The 26,794-nt window shown below is 39.6% G+C and overlaps 1 protein-coding gene across 1 annotated transcript; it reads left to right on the top strand.

The window, feature by feature from the left end:
* Positions 1–3,478: 3,478 nt before the first annotated feature.
* AADAT (aminoadipate aminotransferase) lies at positions 3,479–18,874 on the top strand. The gene is made up of 14 exons (XM_054166062.1): positions 3,479–3,570; positions 4,681–4,749; positions 6,251–6,419; positions 6,631–6,763; positions 7,367–7,441; positions 9,130–9,339; positions 9,835–9,900; positions 11,856–11,938; positions 13,208–13,304; positions 13,874–13,935; positions 16,197–16,261; positions 16,661–16,767; positions 17,400–17,501; positions 18,683–18,874. The coding sequence occupies exons 2-14, from the start codon at positions 4,683–4,685 to the stop codon at positions 18,722–18,724; spliced, it is 1,278 nt and encodes a 425-aa protein (XP_054022037.1). The 5' UTR covers positions 3,479–3,570; positions 4,681–4,682; the 3' UTR covers positions 18,725–18,874.
* The last annotated feature ends 7,920 nt before the right edge of the window (positions 18,875–26,794 follow it).

The following is a 26,794-nucleotide window of genomic DNA, read 5'->3' as shown; positions in this document are numbered from 1 at the left end:
GGCATAATGAGCCAGCCATTAATAAAAAAAAAAGGGAGGAGGCAAGCGGGAGGGGGGATGAAGTCACAAAATGAGCACTAGCAGAAGGCACATTGACATTACAACCCTGAGGTGGTCAACAACCACAAACAACTTAAAGTGAGCTTAATTGCTATTTACTTTTATTTGGATAAGCAGCAGAATTTGTAAATGTGTGAGAACCTTCCTCCATTGTTACCTAAGCTCTTTCCCATTTTGGGGATGCAGCAACTTCTAAAACCCCAGATAAAGACACAGGTCTGACTAGACAGTTGTCTCAAAAGAGACGGAGAGGAGCAAGTCACAGTATCTTACTTGTTTTGTAGTAGCTCTGATTAGCAGCCAGCAAGATCAGGGTCCCACTGCAAAAAAGGCACTACACAAAGGAATAATAGAAGTCACTTTCCCAAGACCTTGCAGTGAAGATAAACAGTCAGAAAATTATTCAAGTAATCCAAAACCCAAAGGACAACTAACATTGTATCTCTTCCACTAGCTGTCTCTAGACACAGAGGCAACACTCTCCTAGTAGTTCTAGCTTTCCACGTGAAAAAAAGAGAAAAAGAGGTACCAACTGATCTTTACAGTAACTGTGTCAGTGAATGTTCACATCCTGGATTGAAACTGTTCTGCACTGCTAAGGTCTTCCTGATCTTTGTTGCTGTTGCACACCTGTGATGGTTTGCTGCATACAGGGTGCTCTCCAAACACAAAGGTACTGCCAAAGTCAGCATTTTTCCTGTGAAGGGTAGCCTTTGGCAGTAACAATTTGCTTCTGATGTTTAAAAAGGCTGATCTCACACTTATCCGTCTCGTGGTCTCCAGCGATTTTTCTCTGGGACAGCCATTCCGTTCGTCATGCTAAAATTTCCACCTTCACGTCGTAATGCTCTCTTGACAGCATCATTTTTTAATTCTGTTGCCTCTAACTAATAATAAGCATTATTGGCCAAAATTTAACCCATTAACTGAAAAGGAGATAGCCAAGCTGTTCAGATGGGGCTCAATTACAGTCAAATAAAATACGACTTTATCTGAATAGTATGATTTTATCTGAAATTTGTATTTAGTTTGAGCTCGCTACCTGGCAAGGAAGTGCGGATGCGCCATCTTACGGCCAACGAGAGCCGGTGGAGCCCACAAAGCAGCCTTCGCAGAGGCAGCCTTAGCATCGCCTGGACCGCCACCGCTGAGGCTTTAACCCTTCCCGCAGTTTTACTCCCGACTAGGTTCTCCATAGAGATTATCTTATTTTTCACAGACTCGCATTCAATAAATGCTTAATTGTCGCTCCAAATAGGGCGCTCAACAAGTCTTACTGAATAAACATGCTCTAAAACTAACAAAATTATAGCATCCTGGGTTAGGTTGCAGCTTCTTAGAATTATTTACACATTTTGCTCCAGTTGACACAGATGCAGAAACAGCCTGAGTGGAATTCTCGTGTTTACCCTCTCAATTCTTTGCTTTTCTCTTGGTCCTCATAAAAGAAAAAGTATTTTGTTATTTCTGAAGTCCTTAGGAGAAAAGGAAATACCGCAGGAATAGTATTTGCCTAACCCACTTGTTCCCTTAAGTCAAAGTGGTTCAAGATCTTTTTGGTTTGTGTATTGGTTGTTTTGTAACACACAACTTGACATAACCTAGCCTCAGTATGTAGAAATTTTGAAGAGAGTTAGAGGACATTTTCAGACCACAGGAAATGTTCCTCATTTAGAAACAACAGTAGAAACAACATTTCCTATGCTTCATGAATTATCTATAACTTGGTCCAAACAGACATTGTTCTAAGTGTGCACATGATGCACAAAAGAGAGCAAGGAAATAACTATTCTAACACAGCAGAAAAGCAGAGTGTTTTACTTGTGGTTGCTAAGGAATATGAACAGTGAGGTAGCGATCTGGCACAAGAATCCAAGAGGGATAAACATCCAAACATTTGTACACTTTCTAATTTATTTTTTTAATCTTTTATCTTCCTCAATTTGTTTCAGTAGAATGACACCATTACTGGCTAGAAGACCAGACAAAGCCCACAGATATCAATGGAAATCATTCTTTTGACTTTTCTGGGTATTGGTCTGTGCCACGATTTGCAACACTGACAGTCCAGAAATGAAAAAAACAAGATTGCACAAAAGCTGGCTCAAATTCAATCTGTGATTTTACAGACAGCTCTACACAGAAATTCGGGATCTCTCCATTTGTGGCTGTTTAAAGACATAGTCAATATAACCAGTGGTTTTCTTACAGGCCATGGAAGTTCGTATGAAATTTGATTTTCAGTGTAACAGCATTCACAAATCATCCTTCCTCATCTATACCACAAACTAGGAAGGAACTCCATTTATAGTTTAATCCATTCCATCTAATTATGGGGCTCTTCATCACATTTAAATACTGCTTAGTCCCAAATTAAAGTGGAAAATAAGGCATCTTGTTTCTGTTTCTCCTCAATTTGCTAGAGCCATTTTGCTCTCATACCTCAGCTTTGCCTTGTGCAGACTTCACAAGGAAGTAGACAATCTTCACGGCCCTATTCAACTGTGAAAAAAATTTACTTTCAAATGCTTCACTTCCAATTTCGATCTAAACATTTCTTCCCTTTTACAGCAGAGGTTTAGTGGAAAAATAATTAAGTGCATTAGAGTATAGAGCAGTTGAAACTGTGCTTTAACAAATGCAAGTTTCTTTGACCCATGTGGCTCCAGAAAAGTAAGGCCCAACAAGTGGTGGAAGCAGAATGACTGTGCTGCTGCAGCTTTATGAAGTTTAGACCACGAGGAACGGATACCTCCCGTTACTTATAGCTGCCCTAGTAAGGTCTGCAAGACAATACCAGGTTTAGTTCTGCTCCAGTTTAGAAATTGCTGAAATCTGTTGTATTGACCAAACATATCAGGTCCGCTAGTGCATCCTTCCAGACGAAAGGAAAACGACAAGGTTTCGCATTCCCCACTGACAACGCTGATTTTGCCCGGTTGCTCGCTGCACATCCACGCTGCAGGCTGGGGCTGCCAGGTCCGCCGCAGTGCCCTTTGCTCGGCTGTCTCCCCTCTTCCCGCTCCTATAGAGCGCCAGCCCTCGCTTAAGGACATTACACAGACGGAACCGAGGGGGCAGCTGTCCGTTTTACGGCTTTTACACAGGACCAGCGCTCAAAGCCGCTCAGCCAAATGCAGCCGAGCTGGGCTGCCTGCAGTTACCGGACCCACTCGGCCGCAGCTTCTAGTCAGCTGCACCGCCCAGGCTCGGCTGCGGCCCGCTGCCCAGGGTGGCCTATCGCCCCGTTCGGCACCCTGGGGCCTCCCCGACGCCCATCTGCGCAGGCACAGAGCGGGCGGAGTGGCAGGGTCGCACATGACCAGCAGCGAGGGCGGCCGGCGCTGCCCTACAGGGCCGCGGCTGGCGCTATCCACGCCGCCCCGGGCGGCTGTAGGAGGAGGCGGTGCCTCCCACCACAAGGCGGGATCCCGCGGCGAGGAGTGGAAGCTGGTCGGGTTAGGCTGCGTCGATCGGGGTGGGCCTAGGGACTCCGTGCCGGCCGAGAAGGTGGGCAGCAGTGGGGTGACTGTGGAATCGCCTCGGGGAGGGGGCACTGTCTCGGGACGCCTGAAAGGCAGCCCCAGCCAGCCTTCGGCTACAGCCATTTCTCTAGAGCAAGGCCTCGGCGTGCCTCTGCTGGAGGAAACGCGCAGCTGGGTGAGGAAAGTTAGGAACGGGATTTTTAGAAAGCATGAGGTGCTCGGCTTTTTTAAAGCAGCCTTGCTCGACAGATCAGTTTTAATAACTGCCAGCACATGCGTGTTGCTATGGTTACTAGTGGATTCTTCCTTGTGAATTCAGTAGAAGAATACGTGGAAGGGATAGTCAAAACAGGGACTCTTTGCCCTTCATTTCTTTCCTGTGGTTTCTACCCTTAGGAAGGAGATGGCTTTTCTGTAAGAAGAGGCATTGAGACATCCCGGAGGACTGCAGTTCAGTGTCCACTGAATCTCTGCAGGCAGCAGGGAAGAGAGAAGGCAAAGAATATAATACGAACCATTTTGAAAGATATTGTTAATTATCCACCGTAAAAAAAAAAGAGGCACCTCTAATTTGACAAGTGTTGTGTCTCAATGATAGCTTGCAATTGTTAAAGCACGTTAAATGCAATTCCTAACACAACTAAATAAAGACAGATTATCATTTAAAAGGAGCCGATGATTGCTTAAGATCTGTCAGATCTCCCAAGTTTGTTATCTGCCTTTAAAATTCTACCACTGGCAGTGGAAGGAGGGAAAAGGGACTTAGTCCTGTTCACTGGCACACCAACAGATTCTCCAGATCAAGGCTGTGCTGCTAGCAGCATCTGGCCTAATCTCAAGGGTGCCAGCCACACTGAGAGACGGCACAAAGTAAACAGCTTTTTCGTCAACTCAGGAAAAATCCAGCATTGATTTTTAATGTTGCAAGGTCTAAGTGCCTCAACTAGTGGGAAAGTTTGTAACAGTGAGAAAGTTAGTAAGTCGCCTTTCACACAAGTTGACAGTTTATTATAGAGCACATCTACAAAGGTGGCAAATTAAAAGCATTAGTTGTGGGAGATGCACATACCAAAACCACTGGGGTTTCTATTCACTTTTCCAGCTTCATGTCCAACTAATTACTCTTTCCTTATAGATATGAATTACTCTCGATTCATCACCACTGTGAGTGCAGCAAGAAAAGCATCTCCAATAAGACTTCTGAGTGAGTATAGGCCTGATGTTTCCAGGTTTTCTGGAGGACATTATTCTACATTCTAGACTTTGCTAGGATATTAGCACTGAAAGACTTGTAAAGATTTGAAAGAAAAATATGCTGTAACCTAACAAGCAAGGCCAGTTAACTGCATTGACTTCTGTCAAGTTGAGATACCAAGCAGGTATAAAGAAAAAAAGTTAAGAGCTTTAAACCATTTCAGAAACCCATCCAAACAGAAGAAATATTGTCACTTCTTTGTGTCTGAAAAAATCTCTGCTACTGCCTCTGGAGTTAGGGCTTTTGGCATAGTTTGCTGCTGAATTTATGCTGGTTGCCCTGAAACAAGGAACTGCTAGTGTCTTGGAATTCAGTCCTAGCACAATGTTTCTTTTCACCTAGCTTTCCTGTATCCTGTAAATCTCCAGTTCCTCATCACCTTCACCCTCTCAGTATTACTACACTTTCTTTTCTGTATTAGACTATCTTTAGGCTTAATCTTAGTCTTCTGTGTGACAGACAAAAGGTTAACTGCCTACTTGTTTACATAGTTGAAACCTCCAGGGACCTGACAGAATCAGTGTAGGAGATATACACCACTAGGTAAGCCTTCAGGGGTCAATTTCCTCTCTTGGTAAGGGGCTTGCATTTGCTGTTCCACTTTAAAATGCTTCATACTAGTACAGCTACATCAACTGATTCACTCTAGCCTGTCTCTACTTTTTCAAGTGATAAGCATCATAAATATTAAGTAGCACAGCTTGTCAGAAAAACATCAGAGGCTGCTGTTTTGATGACAAATCTCTTTACCAGACCAAAACTCACAGACATGACCCATATCACTGAGCTGAATTAACTCCCCATGCTTATTTGCTTGCTAATAAGTAGTAGAGAATAAACTCAATAATGGGAGGCTTTAAGCCTGATCTGGTGTCATCTGTCTTCTCTTATCTGATGTAAAATGGTCAAGCCAGTTTGAATGCCATATCGTGAGGTGTTAGGTTTAATGCAATCAAGTACCCTTGCTGGATTTAGGTCCAGTTTGCACTGCACCAATTGAATGATTGTGAAACAAAGCAAGAGTTACTAACATTTTCTTCGTAGTGAATTGTTTACAAAGTGCCTCTGCTACTGCAGCTAGGTGACCACAAACATTCCCACTCCCTTACGGAATAGCTATAATCATATATATCTATATATAACTATCAGTGTTGCTGCATTACTGCCACACCAGCAACAGTGAAACTGAACACACAAAAACCACAATCATACCGAGTCAGTCTGAACAGAAGATTAAGATTTTCAAGTCTTGAAGCTCAAAAGACACCACTCGCAGAAAAAGGGGTTTTTTGGTGATATTAGGACAGTCCAGATGAAAGCTTTTTTAATAATTTTAAATGCAGTGAAAAATAGAGCCAACTTCTCTGGACTGTTATTACATACTAGCTAAAGGATATGATCAGTGTCACAATAACCAAATTGTAATCAAGGTATTTTCCTTTTTCTCTAGCTGAATTGATGCAGAAGTCTCCTCCATCTCTCATCTCTCTGGCTGGAGGGGCACCAAACCCTAATCTTTTTCCATTTAAGAGGGTTACTGTTGCCATTGGACATGGAACTGATATTGAAATTGGGGAAGATCTGATGAAGAGAGCTCTCCAGTACTCAGCCTCAGCAGGGTATTTGTCACAGCTGCTTGCACTTCAAGATCTCAGAATCAAGGAATCATAAAATCTCATCATTTGATAAAGCAGTCATAAAATCAGCATCTCAGTCTCTGCGTGACAGTTGAAATCAGGACCTTGCACTAGATTTGGTAGTGATTTAGAGAACTGCCTAGCTTCATCCTATGTAAGATGTTAGATGCACCTTATTTTATTGATGTTTCAGGATTCCAGAGCTATTGTCTTGGCTAAAGGATTTCCAGCAGCATCTACATAATCCCCCCACAGCCAACTACAGTCCTGAGCAAGGACAAATGGATGTGTGTGTCACAACTGGAAGCCAGGAAGGCTTGTGTAAAGTAAGACCAAAAGTTTCATACGTTAAAAGCATTTATTTCAGAGAGAGGTTTGTTCTTTCATCAGTTCAATTGTATTCAGCATTAAGTGTAACAGTGTAACTATACACAGGGTACTTTGTTGAATATATGTCTGGTGTGGCAGTCTAGTCTTTCAGGACTGCTTGAATGTAAACCAAAGAGCATGTCAGAAAGTACTGTAAGATAACATTTAATGTTACTCAAGCAGTGCACTAGTAAGTACATTGGTGTGTTATTTGCTTTACCATAACTGAATTCTAATTATGGTAGAGTTCTTTAACTAGTTGCCCTTTCTAGTCAGCTCTTGCTGGTTAGCTGATCCTTTCTGTAACTGAACTACTGTTTCTATTATATTATACAGCACTGTCGTCCCATTTCAAATTGATCTTCTCTAGCCAATTACCTAGCTTCATTTAGCTCTAGAGCAGAATTTTTTTCATCTATTCATTGATTTTCTCACAAAGCATAATGAAACAGTTAGGGAATTACTAAAATCTGATCAAGACTTTTAATCCCGCTAAGTAGTCAGAGGTATGTGTACAAGAAGGCCACAATCTTTCTAAAATAGATTCTATTCTTCTATAGGTGTTCGAAATGCTTATTAATCCTGGGGACAACATCCTTTTGGATGCACCTACATACTCTGGTACATTAGCAGCTGTAAGTATTCCTCAGCTACAGAATGTTGAGAATGTTACATTTGAAGTAAACAACAGCAATTTATTACCTAATCTGCAGGCTTATGTACACTGTCTCGATTTACTGTCAAAGCATACTTAAGAATCAAGTTTTATATTAGTTCAAGTACATTAATTCATACAAGCTCTTCCACTAAAAGTTCTATAAAAGCTATTACCAGGACAGAAGTTCTTCCAAATCCTAGTTCGTTCAAAGGCTAAGATCACATTTGGTATTGGCGAGAAAACCATCACAACCTAGTCAGGCTGAAGCAAATTTATAACAAGTGGGTGTTTTAACATGTCAGCACATTCACCTCAAGTACGTCATGGTCTGATTACACCACGACTATAAATAGCGTGACATTGGACTAGGCCCAAGAATACAAAGGTGAGAATTACTAAGAACTATCAAAAAATAGCAAAGTTTAATTCTGAAAAGTAACTCAATCAGTATGCAGTGTCAGCTTAAAATGCCTAAGAAGGGTTAGAATAGATACTACTCCACAATTTCAGTCTAGGCTTCCCTGGTATCAAAAGCAATTTTGTTATTGTTCGCTGTGCCAAGTTTGAACATATCTTGTGTAATCAATTATACTTTGTCAGTGCAGCAACTTGCATTTTTACATAAAAATGCAGAGTGCTACATGATGGAAATTGAAATTCCAAAGACGGGAAACAACATACTTTTTTCTTGGCATTTTACCCATTTTTTTTTTTTGTTCATATTGCTGTCAACATGTCATTGCTATAGCATTATTTCATTCTCCTTTGTATCACTGAATACATCTATTGAGAACAGATGCTTTGCCCTTTATTAGTGAAGAGTAGACTTAGAGTTCTGTGACTTCTAGTCTAGTCGATGTAGTGGTATTAGGTCATAGGCTGGACTTGACAATCTCAGAGGTCTATTCCAGCCTCAATAAATCTGTGATTCCAATGAAGTAGAGTGTAGATTGTCAGCAGGACAAAAACAAAACAAAACTATATATATATCTCAATAACAGGTAAGGTTCACAAGGGCAAGGAACAAGGTTGGATGGGAGGGGGACAAATAGGAAGAGTACAAAACCAGTTTTTTCTCTGAAGAGGTATGGAGGCAGCAGGGAGAAGGATCAGGCCCGACTACCTGGCAGAGGAGCAGGAGGGCAGCTGCAGTAGCTCTCATCCAGGAGAGGCAGGAGCCAAAAGGAGAACTAATGACCCCAATACCTTCCCTTTTATACCCTAGCTGGGCAGGGAGGGGGGAGTGGAACAGACTCAGTTTCCCGGGGGGAAAATGCCCTGCAGAGAAGGCAAAGCACTCGCAAGCCCTCCTCTCTTTGTTTTCAGAAAGGGCATTAACCCACCACACACACACTAAGGGAACACCGCTCAAATTCACAGTGTTTTCCTGCATGCAAAACCATGTGTGGTTTCCTAGAGAAAAGCAGTAGATGGATGTATCAGAGCTACCTATTCCTTTTCAGTTGGCTCAGTAGGGCAAATAAAGAGTCATGTGGAAAGTCAGACAAGCTTCACAGCAAATTTAGGCAAAACTTTATTTTGAATCACATGCAAGTGGAAGCTGTGAAGCCAGAAAGATGTCATATTAATGAAATTTAACAGTGCCAATGACAAAAGGAAGATCTCTGAATTATGGGATGACAGTTTTGTTCTACCAATCAACAGCTGAGACCTTTGGGCTGTAACATCATCAATGTTCCGAGTGACCAACACGGCATTATTCCAAAAGCTCTAAAGGAAATTCTATCTGCTTGGAGCTCAGATGATGTAAAAAATCGTAGCCACAACCTTCCCAAATTCCTGTACACTATTCCTAACGGATGCAACCCAACTGGAAACTCTCTGACTGCAGAGCGCAAGAAGGAGATTTACGAGGTATGTAGCTGGGGCCTCCTGAACCTTGTATGTGTAAATGGATAAATGTTTTTGGGCCCATTACTGGTCCAGTAGACATTCTTCCTAGAACTTGTTTCTAGCAGAACATCTTTCATAACAACTCTTCAGAGATGCGCTATGCATTAGCTAAATTGGTTTTGCAACAGTAGCCCTTTGTTAGCTAGTGTCTGTGCCAGGAGCTTCAAACTGGAATTAAATGCAAGTTTTCTTCATGGTTTCAAACACCACATGGAACAGACCTTCAGTTATAAACATGTGTCCTTGTACTGCAGGAACCACATTTACTGTTAAGAGTTGCTTTATGTCTAAATTGGGCATTTGAAAGTTGTTCTTGACAGGACCTTGTATATAGTTGATGAGCAAGCCATAGGATCATAATATGGTCCTGGTAATAGGGCTTAGAGTATAGGAAGAAGTCAGCTTACAGTGTTGTCATATTTTAACAAATCTTTTAATTTTTATTAATTCCTTTAGCTTGCAAGACAGTATGATTTCCTCATAATAGAAGATGATCCTTACTACTTTCTTCAGTTTGAAAAGGTAATTTGCCTTCCATTCTTCTTAGTAACCTTTTCTGGTCCAAGAAAGAACAAAAGTTTGGGCTGTGGATCTCCCTGCATACTCCTCCTTCATGTCCTGCTAAGGTAGTTGTAGGCCTCACAGTCTGTGCTGCTTTTAGTTGTCTCCTTTCTGGTATTTTATTGCATCAGTGCTGTTAATCAGTGGTTCAAATTTGTCAAGCCATATACAGCACAGAATTTTGTTTAATAGACAATGGCAAAGACTTTGCCTCCAGAGCAAAACAAGTATGCCATCAAAGCAGCACTCAAATCAGCCTCTTAATGTACCTTTCAGCCCAGTCTCTTCTTCCATTTAGTGGAAGACTGCCTACTCCCAATCTACTATATTCCATTTTGATGCCACCTTTGCCTTTTGGAAAACCTGAGAGAGTTCTCTCAGATACCACAAGTACTACTACAGGATAGGCAGCTTCCCTTCTTCATGGAAATTTCCCCAAATGGGTAGCAGACAAGTGATGACTTGTCTTCAACACATGGATCTACAGTTGCAGTCTGCAAAAATACCTAACTTCAGGCATAAAAACTGGTCTCAAAGCAGTAAAACATTGCTAAAGCTACAGGTCAGTATTTTTATGTTGAAATATGTTTTTATGGGAGGAAGCAATAAACCTACTTCATAGAATACATAGAATAAACCAGGTTGGAAGAGACCTTCAAGATCATCGCGTCCAACCCATCAACCAATCCAACACCACCCAAACAACTAACCCACGGCACCAAGCACCCCATCAAGTCTTCTCCTGAAAACCTCCAATGATGGCGACTCCACCACCTCCCCAGGCAGCCCATTCCAATGTGCAATCACTCTCTCTGTATAGAACTTTTTCCTAACATCTAGCCTGAACCTCCCCTGGCGCAGCCTGAGACTGTGTCCTCTTGTTCTGGTACTGGCTGCCTGGGAGAAGAGACCAACATCCGTCTGTCTACAACCTCCCTTCAGGTAGTTGTAGAGAGTAATAAGGTCACCCCTGAGCCTCCTCTTCTCCAGCCTAAGCAATCCCAGCTCCCTCAGCCTCTCCTCGTAGGGCTTATGTTCCAAACCCCTCACCAACTTTGTTGCCCTTCTCTGGACTCGTTCCAGCAAGTCAACATCCTTCCTAAACTGAGGGGCCCAGAACTGGACACAGTACTCGAGGTGCGGCCTAACCAGTGCAGTGTACAGGGGCAGAATGACCTCCCTGCTCCTGCTGGCCACACTGTTCTTGATGCAGGCCAGGATGCCATTGGCCCTCCTGGCTGCCTGGGCACACTGCAGGCTCATGTTCAGTCTACTGTCAACCAGCACCCCCAGGTCCCTCTCAGCCTGACTGCTCTCCAGCCACTCTGACCCCAGCTTGTTGCTCTGTATGGGGTTGTTGTGGCCAATGTGCAGAACCCAGCACTTGGATGTGCTAAATCTCATTTACTCATTGAGTAGCATTGTGGAGCTTTTTTAAGACTGCAAGGGGAGAGGGTGTAAAAGAAGAATTACTGATAAAGCGTGCTGAACTCAAAATTTGGTTGTATCTTCTGAGATAAAACTCAAAGCTACAGGTTCTTATATTAGAAATTACAGTATCTGTTTACTGCATTAAAAAAAAAAAATGTATCTTGGTTGAGCAGTTATTTCTCTCTCTCTTACTGATGGCATCATACCAAAACGTGAACTGGACACTAGTATGCTGAACAGTGGGCTAAGCATCAAAAAATAACAAGGCTGATTTCTTGATGACTTTCATATAATACTGTAATCACATCTCAGTTAACCTGAACAATCACTTGTCAGCAAGTTACAGCATTTTTTGCCTTGGAATGCACATCTGTAAAATATTTATTATAAAAATTCTTAAGAAATTAATTGACTTACAGTTAAGAAAATAATTCCCTCACTTTTACTTGCAACTTGAATTTGTTTTTTTTCACTTTTCTCCCAAGCCCTGGGCTCCAACTTTCCTCTCAATGGATGTGGACGGCCGAGTTATCAGGACTGACTCTTTCTCTAAAATTCTGTCATCTGGGTAAGGCCAGGTTCAGACTGCTCAGCTCTGCCTGTTCAGTTAAGGCAGAAGACTTAACACTTCATGCATATGTAACAATGCTTTTTCATCTAATACCTGTCCATCTCTGAAATGTACTGTGGTGTCTACAGCTTTTCTCAGTCTGCTCACTTTCATGTCATCTCTTGGCAGTCATTTACTTCTAGATTCTGTTTATCTTCTGATGCTGATAGTTAAGCCACTCTTCCCAGGCAACCTATTCTAGCAGACACCATGTAAGCAGAAAGACAGATGCTGGATTCCAACTCTGTTCCTGGAACTCCTAGGAGCTTTTCTCTTTTCTTTTTCCATTTCTCTTTCTCTCCTACCATTCCAGCTTACTCCCTGAACTTGGAATATAGAAGGAAAATGATGGCATCCATCTCCAGAAGGCATTCATGGGGCTATACTGATCTCTCATCTTCTAGCCTTACAGTCCTTTCAGGTTGTTTTCACGTGCCTGAAACACTGAGCTGCCTGGTTGCCATTTCACACAACTCAACGTATATTTGATTTCTAACTTGCTTTTATGTATTATCCTAATGGATATAAAAAAAGTAATGTGTATTCTGCACTGACAACTAGTGGATTATGACCCTATTACTGAAAAAAAGTGAGGACACAACATGATGCTAAGTTCAATTACACTTTCAGAAGCGACACTGCAAAAAAGCATGGTGTAATTTTATCTTTGTCAAAGACATGTGAGTTTACTGGTTCTGTTTTTCTTCAAAGAAGGACTTCAGCCAGTACATAAAGATGGTTCATAAGAATTGAAACATGAATAAGAATCTAGTTGATCAATCTAAATTCCATTCATTCTGCAGCACTGCAAGAGAATGAAAGGATAAAACAGTTTGCCACTTCCCATCTGCTTTTCATAAAGCCTTAGCATTCATGGTTTTTCATTTTGTGAAATCCTATCTTTCCCTCCCTTTGATTCATGTAATCTTTATGGTTGCAGAGGAAAGCTTACAAATGTAGGATATGCCCTGAAGTCTCAGAACTAAGAAGCTACTATAAGCATTAAAAACCCTTAAATGTTTTTATTTCTTGGCTTCGCTGCTTGGCTTTTAAGTTGCATGAGGCTGAGGCTCAGGGCAGTATTAAGATACAGATAAGCTTAAATGCATAAAATATTAAAATATCAATAAAATGGTCACATGTTTTTCTAGTCATAAGTTAAACCATTACTCACAAAAGATGAACACGTTGCATTTTTGTAGTAATTTCTTTTCCCCCCTCCTCTAGGTTAAGAATAGGTTTTCTGACAGGTCCCAAACCTCTTATCGACAGAGTTGTTCTACATATTCAGGTTTCAACAATGCACACCAGCACCTTCACACAGGCAAGTACCAAGCTGCCAACTGAATTTTATTTAGAAAAGAGAATATATTCCATGTAATAAACCACAAACAGCTTTGCACCTTTGCAGTTTTTTTAATTAAAAAAACATGCATTGTTAATTCTGCCAGAGGAAGAGAGACCACCACAGAAATTACAACCAGAGCTAAAAAGCATCTCAGCACATGGAAAGCAAAGCTAATATGCCCTTGACTCTCAAATTTCAAGAATCAAGATTAAAAAGACTTCCTTGCTCTTGATAGGTTCACCTGAAAAATCTCAATGTAAAGCATACAGGTTTTTTCCCCCAGTTGCTATATGGAGCTCTCCATCCATATTTCCCCTCCTCCTGCTCCAACTATAAACCACTGCCATGATTTTTGGAGACAGCAGTAACAGGGCTACAATGGTCTGTTGCTGTTGCCACCTCTGTTTATAAAAGGCTCCAAGAGACACCATGTGCAGTTACTTGCCTGTGGAATTGTGAATAATGCATCAGGCTGTGTATCTCTTGATGACTGCAAAACAGTCCTGTTTAAAATATGGTGCTGATGATGTGTTTTATTTCTTTAGATGATGATATCACAGCTGCTTCACCAATGGGGAGAAAAGGGTTTCTTGGAGCATATAGACAGGTAGGGTCATGCCACATGCTGAATCTCATCATCTATCATTCTGCAGCTTCTTACCTGCTTAAAACCTGGTCTGTTTACTGCAAGTAATAGGAGATGCATCAGTATAAGAGCAAATTGATAAGCCAGGTCACCAAGACTGCCAATATTCAGACAAGAGTCCTGAAGAAGCTCATTGTGAAGTTGCAGGGATGCAGGTCAGAGCACATAACCTGTCACTAAAGACTGCCAGTCCACTGACAGTTCTGAAGGGAGTTCAAGAGGCTCCCAGAAGTTCCAAGTCAGTGAATAATGAGTAGGGTCTATAGCAAAGGCTATCACTGAGCACATAATATATTGAGAAAGACTCAGCATAACTTCTATAAAGGGATTTTTTTTTCCTCACTAACTCAGCAGTGATTCACCCTGTAACATTCCTAATCTAATGATCATGGATCCTGGTGGAAAGATCTACAGACAGCAGTGAGGTTCACCTACGCTTGCTAAACACTGCCTGCATCACCACTCTTGGAGACCGAGTGCTAGGCTACAGTCTAACTCAGCAAGGCATTTCTTATTTACTGACTGACAGGCATCTGGTTTTCATTTATTATACTTAGTTTCTCTTGAGTATCTGTGCTTCATTTCAGATGCCATTAGAGCCCCAAGCTTCCTACTTCAGTGAGAGTGTTCTACACTCTGCAGAGGCTTGTAACAGGAATGTAAGCAAAGCATGGCAAAAGTTCTTATACTTCACTAACAGCCATTTCTGTCCCCTGAGCACCTGCCTGTTGTCCATACTGTAAGCACCAGTATTAAAAAAAAAGAATAAAGCCAACAAAGCAGACACAACAGCCCTACCTTTGCCTTGTTTTAAGAATTAGCAACATAAAGGTAAGTTTTGCAGGGAAACTTGGACAACACTTTAACTCAACCTTGAGCAGATAGGCAAAAAACCCAAACAAACTAAATGCCTCTCTTCACTTACCTTATTTTCATAAGCAAAAAGGCATCATTGCTGAAACCAGGAAACTTCTTGAGCTAATGAAAACAGTGCAAGGGTAGGGGAGCTCAACCCTTTACCACCTTATAATCTCAGTTGTCAGGTGACTTATTGATGAGGCCAACAACTGACTGCAATCTCTTCCAGGTGATTTCATTTGTGCAAGGTTGACTTGTTAGATAATGTTTTTAAGTAGGAGCTAGCCTGTCATTTGGAGCAGCTGTACTTTCAGTCTTACGAGCACTTAAATTTCATTCCAACATGAAAATACAATGACAACAGAAAAGCAAAAAGCCTTGCAACAGAATTCATGATGTGAGGGAAGTGAGATTTACCATTTTGCACATAATGTAGTACTTGGTATAGACTGAGTACCAAAAGTATATAAGCCTCTGGTGATGTTGATGTTTGTCAGGTGTAATAAAATACATCCAGAAATCAAAGCTATTGGTTCAAAGAGTGGAAAAAAAAAAAACAAATGTAAAATCATGCAAAGTACTAAATACATTTTCTCTACAGAGATGGGAACATGCTTGCATCTGACTTATGATCTCTGTATCAGGCATTTCTCTTGTGCCTCCTGTTTCGCATCAGCCTCATTTTATGTCAACAAAAGCTACTGCACCAGACTTGTCCACACTGAAACTTGGGTTGGGTTAATTTTTCTCAGTAAAAGATTTAGTTATTTAGAAGCTTCTCTTAAAGTGTGAAAAGTTTAGAAAATAGGCAGCTGTCAAATAACTGTGACAGGTTTGTCATATGATTTGCTTTCTGCCTTTTGAAATACCATTTCCATGTGTACCTTCTACACAGTAAGTTCAACACAAATGCACTAATACTGAGTCTGTGCTTTTGCATTTGCAGATGCATACATCTAATTTATTTCAATAGGCCTGTTTTGTGCAGTAAATACTAACAGGACTTGTATCCACTGATACAACAGAGAGAATGGATACAACATAGGTAACAGTTCCCATGACATATGTAAAGTTTAAGAAGCAGCCACATAAGCACTTCCTCTGTCTGGTTGATCAGTGCTTTGTTGCAGTCACACTGAAGCATTTATCTCTTCTCTGATCCATATACAAAGTTTTATTTGCAGTTTTATGTACACAATATATATTTCATACACGCTGCATTGTGCCCATCTAGGCTATGATCATATTTCCACTAAATGTACACTTAGGTTGTTCAAGTAGAAAAGCTTTGTTTCTGTCTTCGGAAACAAATGGACTGTGAAGCTCTATGAGATCATGACTTTGAATTGATAATGTACTTTCAGAGTGGTGGAGTTCTACAGGACCCAGCGGGATGCAATGCTCAGTGCTGCTCACAGGTGGTTAAAAGGTCAGTGAGTGCAGCACAGCTAGTGACTGTTTTTTTTCCCTACTTATTTATCATTTTTGTGTTCAAGAAGAATCACTGAAGTTTATCACTTGACTCAAGTGACAGCAAAGCACTTTAAGCAAATCAGTCACATTAAATATTGAGCTTAAGACAAATTATCTAGTGCTGCTGTCTTCATGCTCTTCTGGTGGGACAAGGAGATAGTGATGGGCAAAGAGCTCACCACATTACTGTGTAAAGCAGTTCTACAAAAACCACTCCACTGTTCTGAAACCTTTTATGTTTAAAGTCTCAGTCTTTAAAATCTCTGTCTGAAATAGCCAAATTTAATGGCTGAATCTATGATATATCAGTGTAAGGTAGGGCACCTTTCTTGATTCTCTTCTTTACTTCCTCCAGATTTGGCAGAATGGTACCCTCCTGCTGCTGGCATGTTCTTATGGATCAAGATTAAGGGTATTTCTGATACACAGCAGCTGATCATGGAAAAAGCTTTGCAGAAAGAAGTATGACCTATGGTTTAATGGCCTATGATGTTAGAATTAAATAGGGCAAAGATGAAACAAATTTACCATATCTATCCACATGTACGTGCACACATAAAGCAAGGGAACCATTGAGTTTGAAAGTCAGGTATTGCTGCATAGTGATTCATTAAGATATTTTCATGTCTGTATTCATATGTTGATATTTAATCAGCTTACTTAAAACCATTATAGTATACAATAGTGTCACATATACAGCATGTATGCATATAATATTAATATATGTACTTGCATGCCTGATGGCTGCCCACTGTATCTTTCTGATATGATAAATTAAGTGTGATTTTATTTCTACAATTTGGAACAACTGTGTACTGAGTAAACTACACACCACTTTTTAAACATTGTCATGATAGGCCAGACCTGGTAGCCCACCAGTCTAGGTAACCAGAACCTAAGAGTCCTTTGATTTCTTTACAAAAAATTCAATTCCTGGTTGCATCATTTTGGCTTCTCATTTTGAAGGGAAGAAATATATTATGCAGTCTTCTGATACCAGTGTTTCAGCAGTGAGCCTTCTCAAATTTGAGTCAATGTGGTGTTTTAAAACAGTGGAAGTGGTGATAACTGGGTGGCTAATCAATCTATCTCAGGTGTTGCTGGTCCCTGGAGGAGCATTCAATATTGATAGCTCAGAGCCAAGTTCTTACGTGAGAGCCTCTTTCTCTCTCTCTACTCCAGCCCAGATGGATCAGGTAAGTGAAATTCTTTGGTTTTTAACATTCTTAGCGACAGCTTCTCACATCACAATGCTTCCTTATTTTTACTTCTTTATTCTTATATGTTTTCTTGAATGCCAGTGTGGTTTTTGTAGTACTTAGGTGATTAAGCAGTAGTTTTGAAGCGGTACTGGCTGTTTCTTAGGCAAGATAATTCATATCAAAATGACCTGGAAAGTACCGAATTTTTAGGACCACTTATAATTTTTCTGTGTATCTCACATACGTAGATCTTCACACTCCCAGTTTTGCCATTTGCGTTAGCAGGCATGACATATCTTTTTATTTTCCAGACTTTCCATTCCCGAGATTGAATTACCTGATTTCTTCTGTGTGTGTTTGTGAGTGCATTGTCAGTTCTTTGTAAGAAAGAATTGATTTGACTTGGTGATCCTGAGGGTCTTTTCCAGCCTGAATGTTTCTGTGATTCTGGGATTGTTTTTCATCCATACAGTTGACATATATGTTGTATTTAATTACTCTGGAACTAGTCTTCTCTGTATTTTAGAAACATTTTTTAAATCAGTGGGAATAGTATTAAGTGACATTTATATGTGCAGATTTAATGCTTGTTTGATTCTGTTGCTTGAAACAGTTCAGTATTTGTGGTTGTATTTTCATTGAGTTACAAAGGTTTGTAACAGGTAAGTGCTTCTATTGCCTTTCCAGTTCTTCTGTACTTCTTCTATTTGTTCCTTCTTCTTTGTAAAAATAATTCATAACCATACTATTGACAATCAAAGTGGATCTTTTATATGCTTTCCTATGTAACTGTTCTTCCTTTTCTTTCATCTTTGGTACCTCTAGGCCCTTACATTAAAATAAAAGAGATATTCTTCCAGGGATCACTAGATCTATTAAAAATACAACTGTTTAGTGACATCTGAACTCCAAATAACCTTTGAACATCAATATATTTTTTTTGTTTCAGAAAACTCATTAGCTATTTTTGTCTGTCAAAGAAGTGGAAGCTTTATCTAGCCGAAGCCCATACATGTTGCTATAAAAGGAAAATAAAGAACTTCAGCAGAATTTGGCAGTAAAAAATACTGAGTTTGGATATGGCAAGGGTAGTTTTAGTAGCTTTACAGATTTGGTGCGTTGCCTATATAAGTAATGCTGGAATACGAATGCAAAGCATATTTCTGTCATTGCAGGCCTTCGAGAGACTGGCTGGCCTTATAAAAGAATCTCTGTGAAAAAAGCTAAATGGAGCTCTTGCAGCAATCAAAATTGTCTCCAGAAAATACTTATTAATACTCGGATTTCATCGAAACATTTTAAAAGCAAGCACAATAAAGCGGATGTTTCCTCAGATCATTTCAGCTAAAAAAGCAAAAAATGAGTGAAAACCATTCTCCTCTTTTTTTTTTTTGAAGTGTCATTACTAGATTTATTCCAATTCAGCAATGTTTAAAATACTCAAAACCAAACTGTTCTTTTTGCCACCAAATCCATGGGTTTGTTATATTTGAATTTATTTTTCTTCTGGGATTTGTTTTCCATTTGAGGTGGGAAACAGGGAAATTGGTTACTTAGAAAGTAGTGTTTGAGGTGGTCTTCTCCACTGTGACTTAATCCCAACTGATACATTCCTCCAACACCGTGTTAGAACTGATTTTGTGTGCCTTCTTGACCTGCTGTATGGCATCTGGTTTTGAAAATCTGAAGACCAGTATTTAATTTTGATAAAGTTTTGTGAGACAAAACTGATATAAGGATATTAAAAATTGAAACTGATCCACCAAAATCAGGCTGCGATTACAAATCAAACTATTTGGCCTAAGGCCTCTTGCAGTTTGCATGGGTCTTGCTGCACATTCTCTAACATGTACAAGGTTTTCTGATTGCTGGCTTCCACTTCATTCTTGAATAATTACTGTGTACCTGTGTTAGAAAAGTCTCTGGTTTGCAAAGGCATATGGATGTGCTAATAGAACTGCTCTGTGCTCTTAGTTAATCAGTCAGATGTGGTTTTGAACACAGAGTGTAGGTAACTGAACAGGGGGACATAGAATGTACAATACCATGACACTGCCAAATGTACAAAGCAAGCAAAATAAAAAATCAATGTTTTGATCTCTAATCTCTTGGTCATTATTTTCCCAAACATCTGACTCTTGGCAACATGTACAAAACCTCTGTAAGGTTTTAACTGTACAGATTCTTCAAGGCTTCCCATTTTGCTTTGTGACTTGTTTCTTTATATGCAAGTGTTCATAATTTCAAAGGAAAAAAAATCTGTGTTCAAGGGTCCAGACAATCCTTTAGCAGCTCAGGTAACCCGACCAAGTAAGGGCCAGGCACATAATTGTAGGTTTCATGAGAGTCATGGTTTTGGTACCAGCAATAATTCTCATTCTCCCTAGTTATAAATAGCATGTGTCGTAACAAACTAGCACAGATGTTTGCCTTTTCCAGCATCTATCCTATCATCATTCCAGTGCCCTCAGCCCTCCATCACCATTTATCTCTCTCTCTGACCTTTCAATTTACTTACACATCCAAACCATCTCTGCATTTTGCAGCTTCATGAGCAGCATATCTAAACTCAGTCCTTTTCCCTCTTCCCACATTACTTGAACTTTTAGTCAAGTCCACATGAATGTCAGACTAATTTTCTCCAATTTGATAATCTGACACCTTTCCTCTCAGACCTACTCAAGAGTACTTAGTATGGCCCCCATCTTGTTAGTCACTCGCTCCTGCTCTCCTGCAAGCACAGGACTGGATCTGTTGTCCCACCACACCTCATCCAGAACCCAGTGCACATTTTCAGGTTCCCCATGGATCTTCCTTGTAAGCAATAGGAGTGAAGCTGCTGCTGGTGGGCCGGTGGGCAAGCTGGTGCACGTCAGCCCTGCCACAGAGCCAGGCTGGGCTTAGGCTGCCATGACTCAGAGGGTGACATAGTGCTGGGAGAAGCAGCTCTGAGGTTACCAACGCTGTCTTTGAGCACAAACTGGCCCCTTTTTACACTGATGGTGCTAACACAGGGTCCAAGCTAGCAGTGCCTTCTGTGCAGAGCTGCTTGATGGCAAGTTTTTGCATTTCAACTCAGTTTATTAACTACATGTCAAAATTCTGAAAGCTCTATCAGTAAGGCAATTTTTATCTTGGGTTCCATTTAGAAAATCATTTGCACAATGGTGAATTGATGTGTGTGTTTAATTAAAATCTATTTTTATAGATGAATAAATGTAAAGTCACTTAAGTCTGGTTTTAGTTCTCAGGCAAATGCTGTTGTCATCAGATACTGTTGGGATATTGTTACTCAGCCAGACTCAAAATAGAGAAACATAACCAAAATATCATTATTAATCAAGCTTTATATTGGTGGCATCTTGAATAATATACCTCTTAGTTTTCAGAGATCTAAATGATCATTTAGTTGAATGAAAGAAAAATGCAGTCCCATTTGCTGCACATTAGATGCTTTTGCTACTAGCTGATTTAATTTACAGAGCGTTTGGGGTTTTTTCCCCTGACTGTGGTAAAGCATCTAAAACCAAATTAATTATCCTGAACAATGCAAATCAAACAGTGGCAGTGAAATCTTACATGCACATTTCCCTGAACCTCTTAAAGCAGTTTTTGGTCTCCTGAGAGAGCATTTGCTGTGATTAAATGTTCTTGGAGGAAGCAATTTAGAGGCAAAAGGAAAAGAGTGGGCAGCAGGTTCACATAGAAATTATGTGACAAATGAAATTTTTGGGATTTCATTTTTGTTTCATTCATACAAGATGAAATCCACTGGATTTTCAGGCTTTGGCAGATGGAAAACACCTAGAAATTGTGGACAAATAGCCAATGCACGAGACCAAAACAATTCTATTGTACAAGAGACATAAATCTCAGCCCATCCTAGGCACAGTATATGTGCACAAGTTGTTCTACACATTTAGATTTGTGAGATTCATCCCACTTAATGCTTTGTGAGTTTTACAGATGGGTAGCAGTTCTTCCCTGGGAACGAGGTAATACTAACTGTAAAAACTTCAACATCACTCTTGAACTTCTGCATAAAATACATACACAGATTTTAGGTTCACACTGGTCATTAATTACCATTAATTACTCCCTTTATTTTTGAACAAGAGCCCTTCAGCACTGTTGTGATAAAGGATAATTGAGAAAAAAAGGTTTCCAAGGGGAATTCATTAGAAGAGAGCACATGTGTCTATGTGATATGACAGTTCATACATTAAACTGAGCATGCAGCGAATTATTTCACCTAATTGAATGTCAGTTCCTGAGCATCGATGGTGGCATTCAAGAATTTACAGGTTTTGTGTGTCTAGTTTTGGGGGAGTTTGTTCCCTAAATTCTGAATGTAAGTTTCATTTTAAAATTCATCCTTTAAAGTTCATTTTCTCTGTGTAGAACCTTTTAACCTACAGCTCTGCAGGACTTCCAATTCTGCCTTTGCAATCTGGATTGTGATGTACCGGGGCAAATACAAATGCACCAATACAGCTGTACTAGTGCATGCCCTAATCTGCCTGGGATTTTTATTATTTAAATAACAGTTTTTGAGCAGTCCACTGTAGAACAATTGCAGTGTTTGAACTGTAATCACTCCGAAAGAGAAACACTCTGCAAATAGAAAGAAACGAAAATTCTAATTATTCTAACATTGCTACCAGGAGGACCAGTGCCTCACTTTTCTCATAATGTCTGTGGAAGCCACTGTGTAACCCTGCAAACCTCAGACGTCACCATGGAAGAGGGCTAAGAGTCAGGCTGATTCTTTTTAAGAATTAATATCCCAGAAATTTGTTAACAATCTTACTGCTGATTAGATTCCTGCTAGCTGTGCAGAATTTGGAGCATGTCTTCAAATTTACATTTTATTTACTACCTGCATTAAATCATATCTGGATTAATACAGCAAGGGAATATGCTGTGGTGCGACCTAGTGAAAATTAATACGAAGGTATTTCTGTTCCTTTATTTACATAGAACTTTGAACTTTCTCTACATTTCTCTAACAATGAACTTTGAACCTAAAAGGTTCAAAAGATTCAAAAGATTTTCATGTACTTTCCTCAGAAAAATCAAACATTAACAGAGGTAGAATACCACTGGCCTGCCCCAGGATTTTAGCTCTTGCTTCATTGTATGCTGGAATTTCTAACCAAATTCAGTTTGAGATGCCAGCCCTAGGACTCTCTTGGTGTCCAGGTGCATTAACAGATAGGAAACCTGAGCTTTTCAGCGCACATCACCACCAGCCACTAAGGACATGGTGGAGCATCTGTGTGGCTCCATAATACTGGAATAATCACCAGGAGATCATGCAGGCATATCCTGAATTAGCTGTGCACAGTAGTACTAAAGAAAGGACAAGGCTACAGCTTATGTATGCTGCAAATTTCAGCATGTAAATGCACGCCAGCTGAACCTTGGAGGAGCAACCACTGTATTATCTCTTTCAGGAAGGAGAATATAACAGTCTAAAAATAAAGTATTGTTTTGTCAAAAAATTAGAAGTATTATCTTTTTTCCAGCTTGTTACATCATTGGAATCCTGAAATCTGCTTATTTGTGTCATCAGCATAAATTATCACCATTTTTTCTGGATACAAAAACACTTCATGAAAAGCTGTCCTGTTATACTCCTGAGAAAATGCCCATTTTAACTGATACAGCATTACCTTTTCTATTGCTATTTAGCCATGAAAATCAAGCAGAAGTTAGAACACTTCTTGCTATGAAACTGATAGCAGAGGTTAATTTTAGCCATCAAGAACATGGCTTGATTATGTCCATTTTTTAGCCACAAGAATTCAAGGACAATTTGAAACACTCAGCATCTTCTTTTTTTATTATTATTTTTAATACATTTTACTTAAAAAAAAATCTCTAATTGAAAATTTTAATTGCTTCTAGTAAAACCCAGTAGTAAACAAAATTTAACTGGGGAAACTAATCCCTAACCACTGCTAGTTATGTTTATAAAGTTGTGCTATTGCTAGCCTAGTTATTCCAGAAGAAATTTGTGGAGTTACATCTGTGTTGATGACTTCTGTTTCTATTCTTCTGGGATAAAGAAGTTTTTCTAACAAGATAAAATTATTTTATTGCCTTATATAGAATCCTCTTTAAATCAGACTATGTATAATTGAATACTTCTTACAGCTTTTCTAATATCTTTACCGCCACACTAGGAATTTAATAGCTGCAATCGCTTGCTACCAGTAACACATTAACACAGCACATAAGATACTGTATACTACGATGAATAAGCTACACAAATGTTTTGCCCCTACCAAAACCTACAACAAAACCTGTTCTCTTCTTCTTATGCAGCACTCTTCATTCAGAAAACCAGAACAGGTTTATACATGCAACCAGCATCACAGACATTAGAAAGCATTAAGGGATACAAAACAGCTTCCCCCTAAAGGTACTGCAGGCACTGCAGTTTGGAAAGAGACTGAAGATATGCAAAACAGATCTATAAAACCAGCAACAGCACAGGCAAAACACATAGGGAGTAGTCATGCACTGTTCTCATAGCAGAAGAAGTAGGAAGGATTTAATCAGTGGATGCTGATTGAACAGCTTTTTCCTTCTGTCAACAGCAACTCGTTTCACTGCACAGGACTATGTTTTAGCTATCAAAAGCTCTGTGAGAAAGATCTCATCTATTTTAGTTATTTTTATCACATGGCATTTTTGTTGTTTCATGTCACACTAGACCTCCTGTTGGAGAGGTGTATTAGTGACAGCATGATGAAAGATTTTAGAAATTATTGCAATATTTTTTGTTTTCTTGATTAACGAAAGCAGATAAAAATGATGGGTTTGGTGTTAATACAATTAGCTCATTTATAGCTTCATGTCTTAGACACCAGTATTGCTGTTAGTGGAAATAACTTAAGTTTTTTCCTTATATTACCTCATTTGAGGAGCTGAGGGCCAGGCACATGTGCTGTTTTTCCTCCTGTGGAGAAATAGTGACCAGCAATAACTCCACAATGTGCAGACAGATGTGGTTCCCAGCATTCTGTATTGTTCCTCTCATAGCTCTATTCCAGTCACATTGTTAAGTCCATGCACCCAACCAGTCATCTTTGCAGATAAAGGTATCTTTTTGTAGCAGGCCTAAAGAGTCTACTTGAGATTTACTAAAAATAAAATCAAGCCTTTTACCTGATCCCAGTGCTCTTATTATCAGCAAAATTCTACAACTGCAGATCTCAGAGTGTGTCTTGGCACTTTCACATAAATGAGTACCAGGAAACACTTTTGTTTTGCTTTCTTGAATAAAATTAAACCGAAGTAGAGTTAGAGAGCAAAATATGTAGAAACATTATTGTGTCTGTAAAATAAATTTTTAAAGGGGTAAAGCTCTTTCTGTTAAGTCTTACAGCATTAAGAACAAGGTCCACAACACCTGTTAGAAGAGCATGACTATACAGAGCCTTGGAGTGTTCACACTGAAAGACAAAATGAGTGAGAAAGCAGTGAGTGTTTTCAAACTAATGTGTCATTCACCACACCAGCAAAGAAGCAGAAGGAAAAAAACATTTTAGACAGTCTCCAGGTGATAAAATCTAGATAGAACTTATCCCACAGTACTGCTGTCCTACCACTCAAAATGTAGACAAGATCACTGACAAAGCAGTACTGAAATTATTAAGCAGTAATAATAATAATACTTCCTTCTTGTGTACCATTATCCCAATATTTTCAAACATGAAAATGAAGCTTCCTTAAGCATGTAAGAAAGTGATCTGTTTCTGTTATTTTGCATTTTCCTTTTCCATTGCTGAAACTGGCATTCATTACATAACGGACAAAGTAATAATAAACATGAATTCAGATGTAAACTTCCCAGTGGGGAGGTTTTCAAACATCTACTGTTTGAAATTATCTGTCATTTAAAATTGAAAATTACATTAGGAGTTGATTGACAGTATATTCTAAAGACCTGATTTATCTTCTGTTTTAATTATGGGCTCAAATTTTCCCTTGTCTTGAATCTGCCCCGTCTCACCACAATCATGGCAAAAGAATTCACTTCTCATGTAGTTTGCTGAGGAAAATCTCAACTTTTCAGAAAGTATTTGGTCCAAAGAGGTGTTGCAAAGATATGAAAAGAGTCCCATGTGTCTTTGCTGCCAAAGAACAACATACTTTAATTGATTTAATTTTTTTTTTCCTTTAGCTCACAGGCTATTTTTACAACACATTTCATAGAGCAAATTACCTCACATTAATGTACACCTTAAGAGAACTTTGATGGTAACCTGATTCTGAAATACTGTTGTTCTCTGGTCAGTGATTTAGTGGCAGCATGGACTGCATCTACTCTATATAATCTTCTTTCAGAGTGCATTTCTAGACCAGATGGACCAAACGGGCATATTACTGCTGAATATGAACAGCCCTGGGTGAACAGATGCATCTGATAATGTCATTCAGCAGAAAGTGTTTATACTTACGCTGTGTTCTAGAGCCCTGTTTTTTCATTTAGTCTTATCTGCAAAACAGGATTTTTTTTTCTCCACCAGACACTATCAAACTAGGTCTGGTTTGCTGTGGTTTGGGGTGGTAAATAAGTCAAGCGCTGCAACAGCTATTCCTTAAGGAAGGTGGGTTTGCATTTGTGTATCAATTGCTTTTATCATTCACTGAAATTATGTGCTCAGTTACTTGAGGCCCCACCTTATTTCAGGGGCTGTTTAAGTGGATTTACAACCAGATGGCGATTTTTAAATTCTTGTCTTTGCTTCTTAATGCCAAGCTCTGGTAAGTGTCATCGTTTAATATCTAACAGCGCAGTTTTTAAGCAGAACGCATTTTCAGACCCAGGTTCAACATTTACAAAACAAGTGGCTCCTTAACAACCTGTAACACTGTTGCCAGCACAAGGATTATGCTACTTGGCTACCTAGTTTATACAGACGGATGAAGCAGCTGAAAAAAAAGTGTTTGAGATAAGAGTAAAGATAATCAGAGAAAGAGAAAACATAATTAAATGCTTTTTGGGAAAGGTTCCAACAACATAGAGCAGAACACTAGCATCCATTGCAGTATTTCTGCAGCAGAAATGGGTATGACGTTTTTCACCAACTGATTTGTGAGCAATGTATTAGATTTACTGGAAACAAAGGAGTCATCATTGTATTAACAAGAGAGAGGAATCATCATATTGAGAAGAGAAAAAGAACACAGTACTGAGAGTACAGAGCATCCAGATGGTGAGAATCTTTAGAAACAACATCAATGAGCCATAGCCAATGTTATGAAGCCCAAAG

This window comes from Dryobates pubescens, chromosome 1 (genome assembly GCF_014839835.1).
Source record: "Dryobates pubescens isolate bDryPub1 chromosome 1, bDryPub1.pri, whole genome shotgun sequence".
NCBI classification, from domain to species: Eukaryota; Metazoa; Chordata; class Aves; order Piciformes; family Picidae; genus Dryobates; species Dryobates pubescens.
This window is presented reverse-complemented; position numbering and strand designations above follow the sequence as displayed.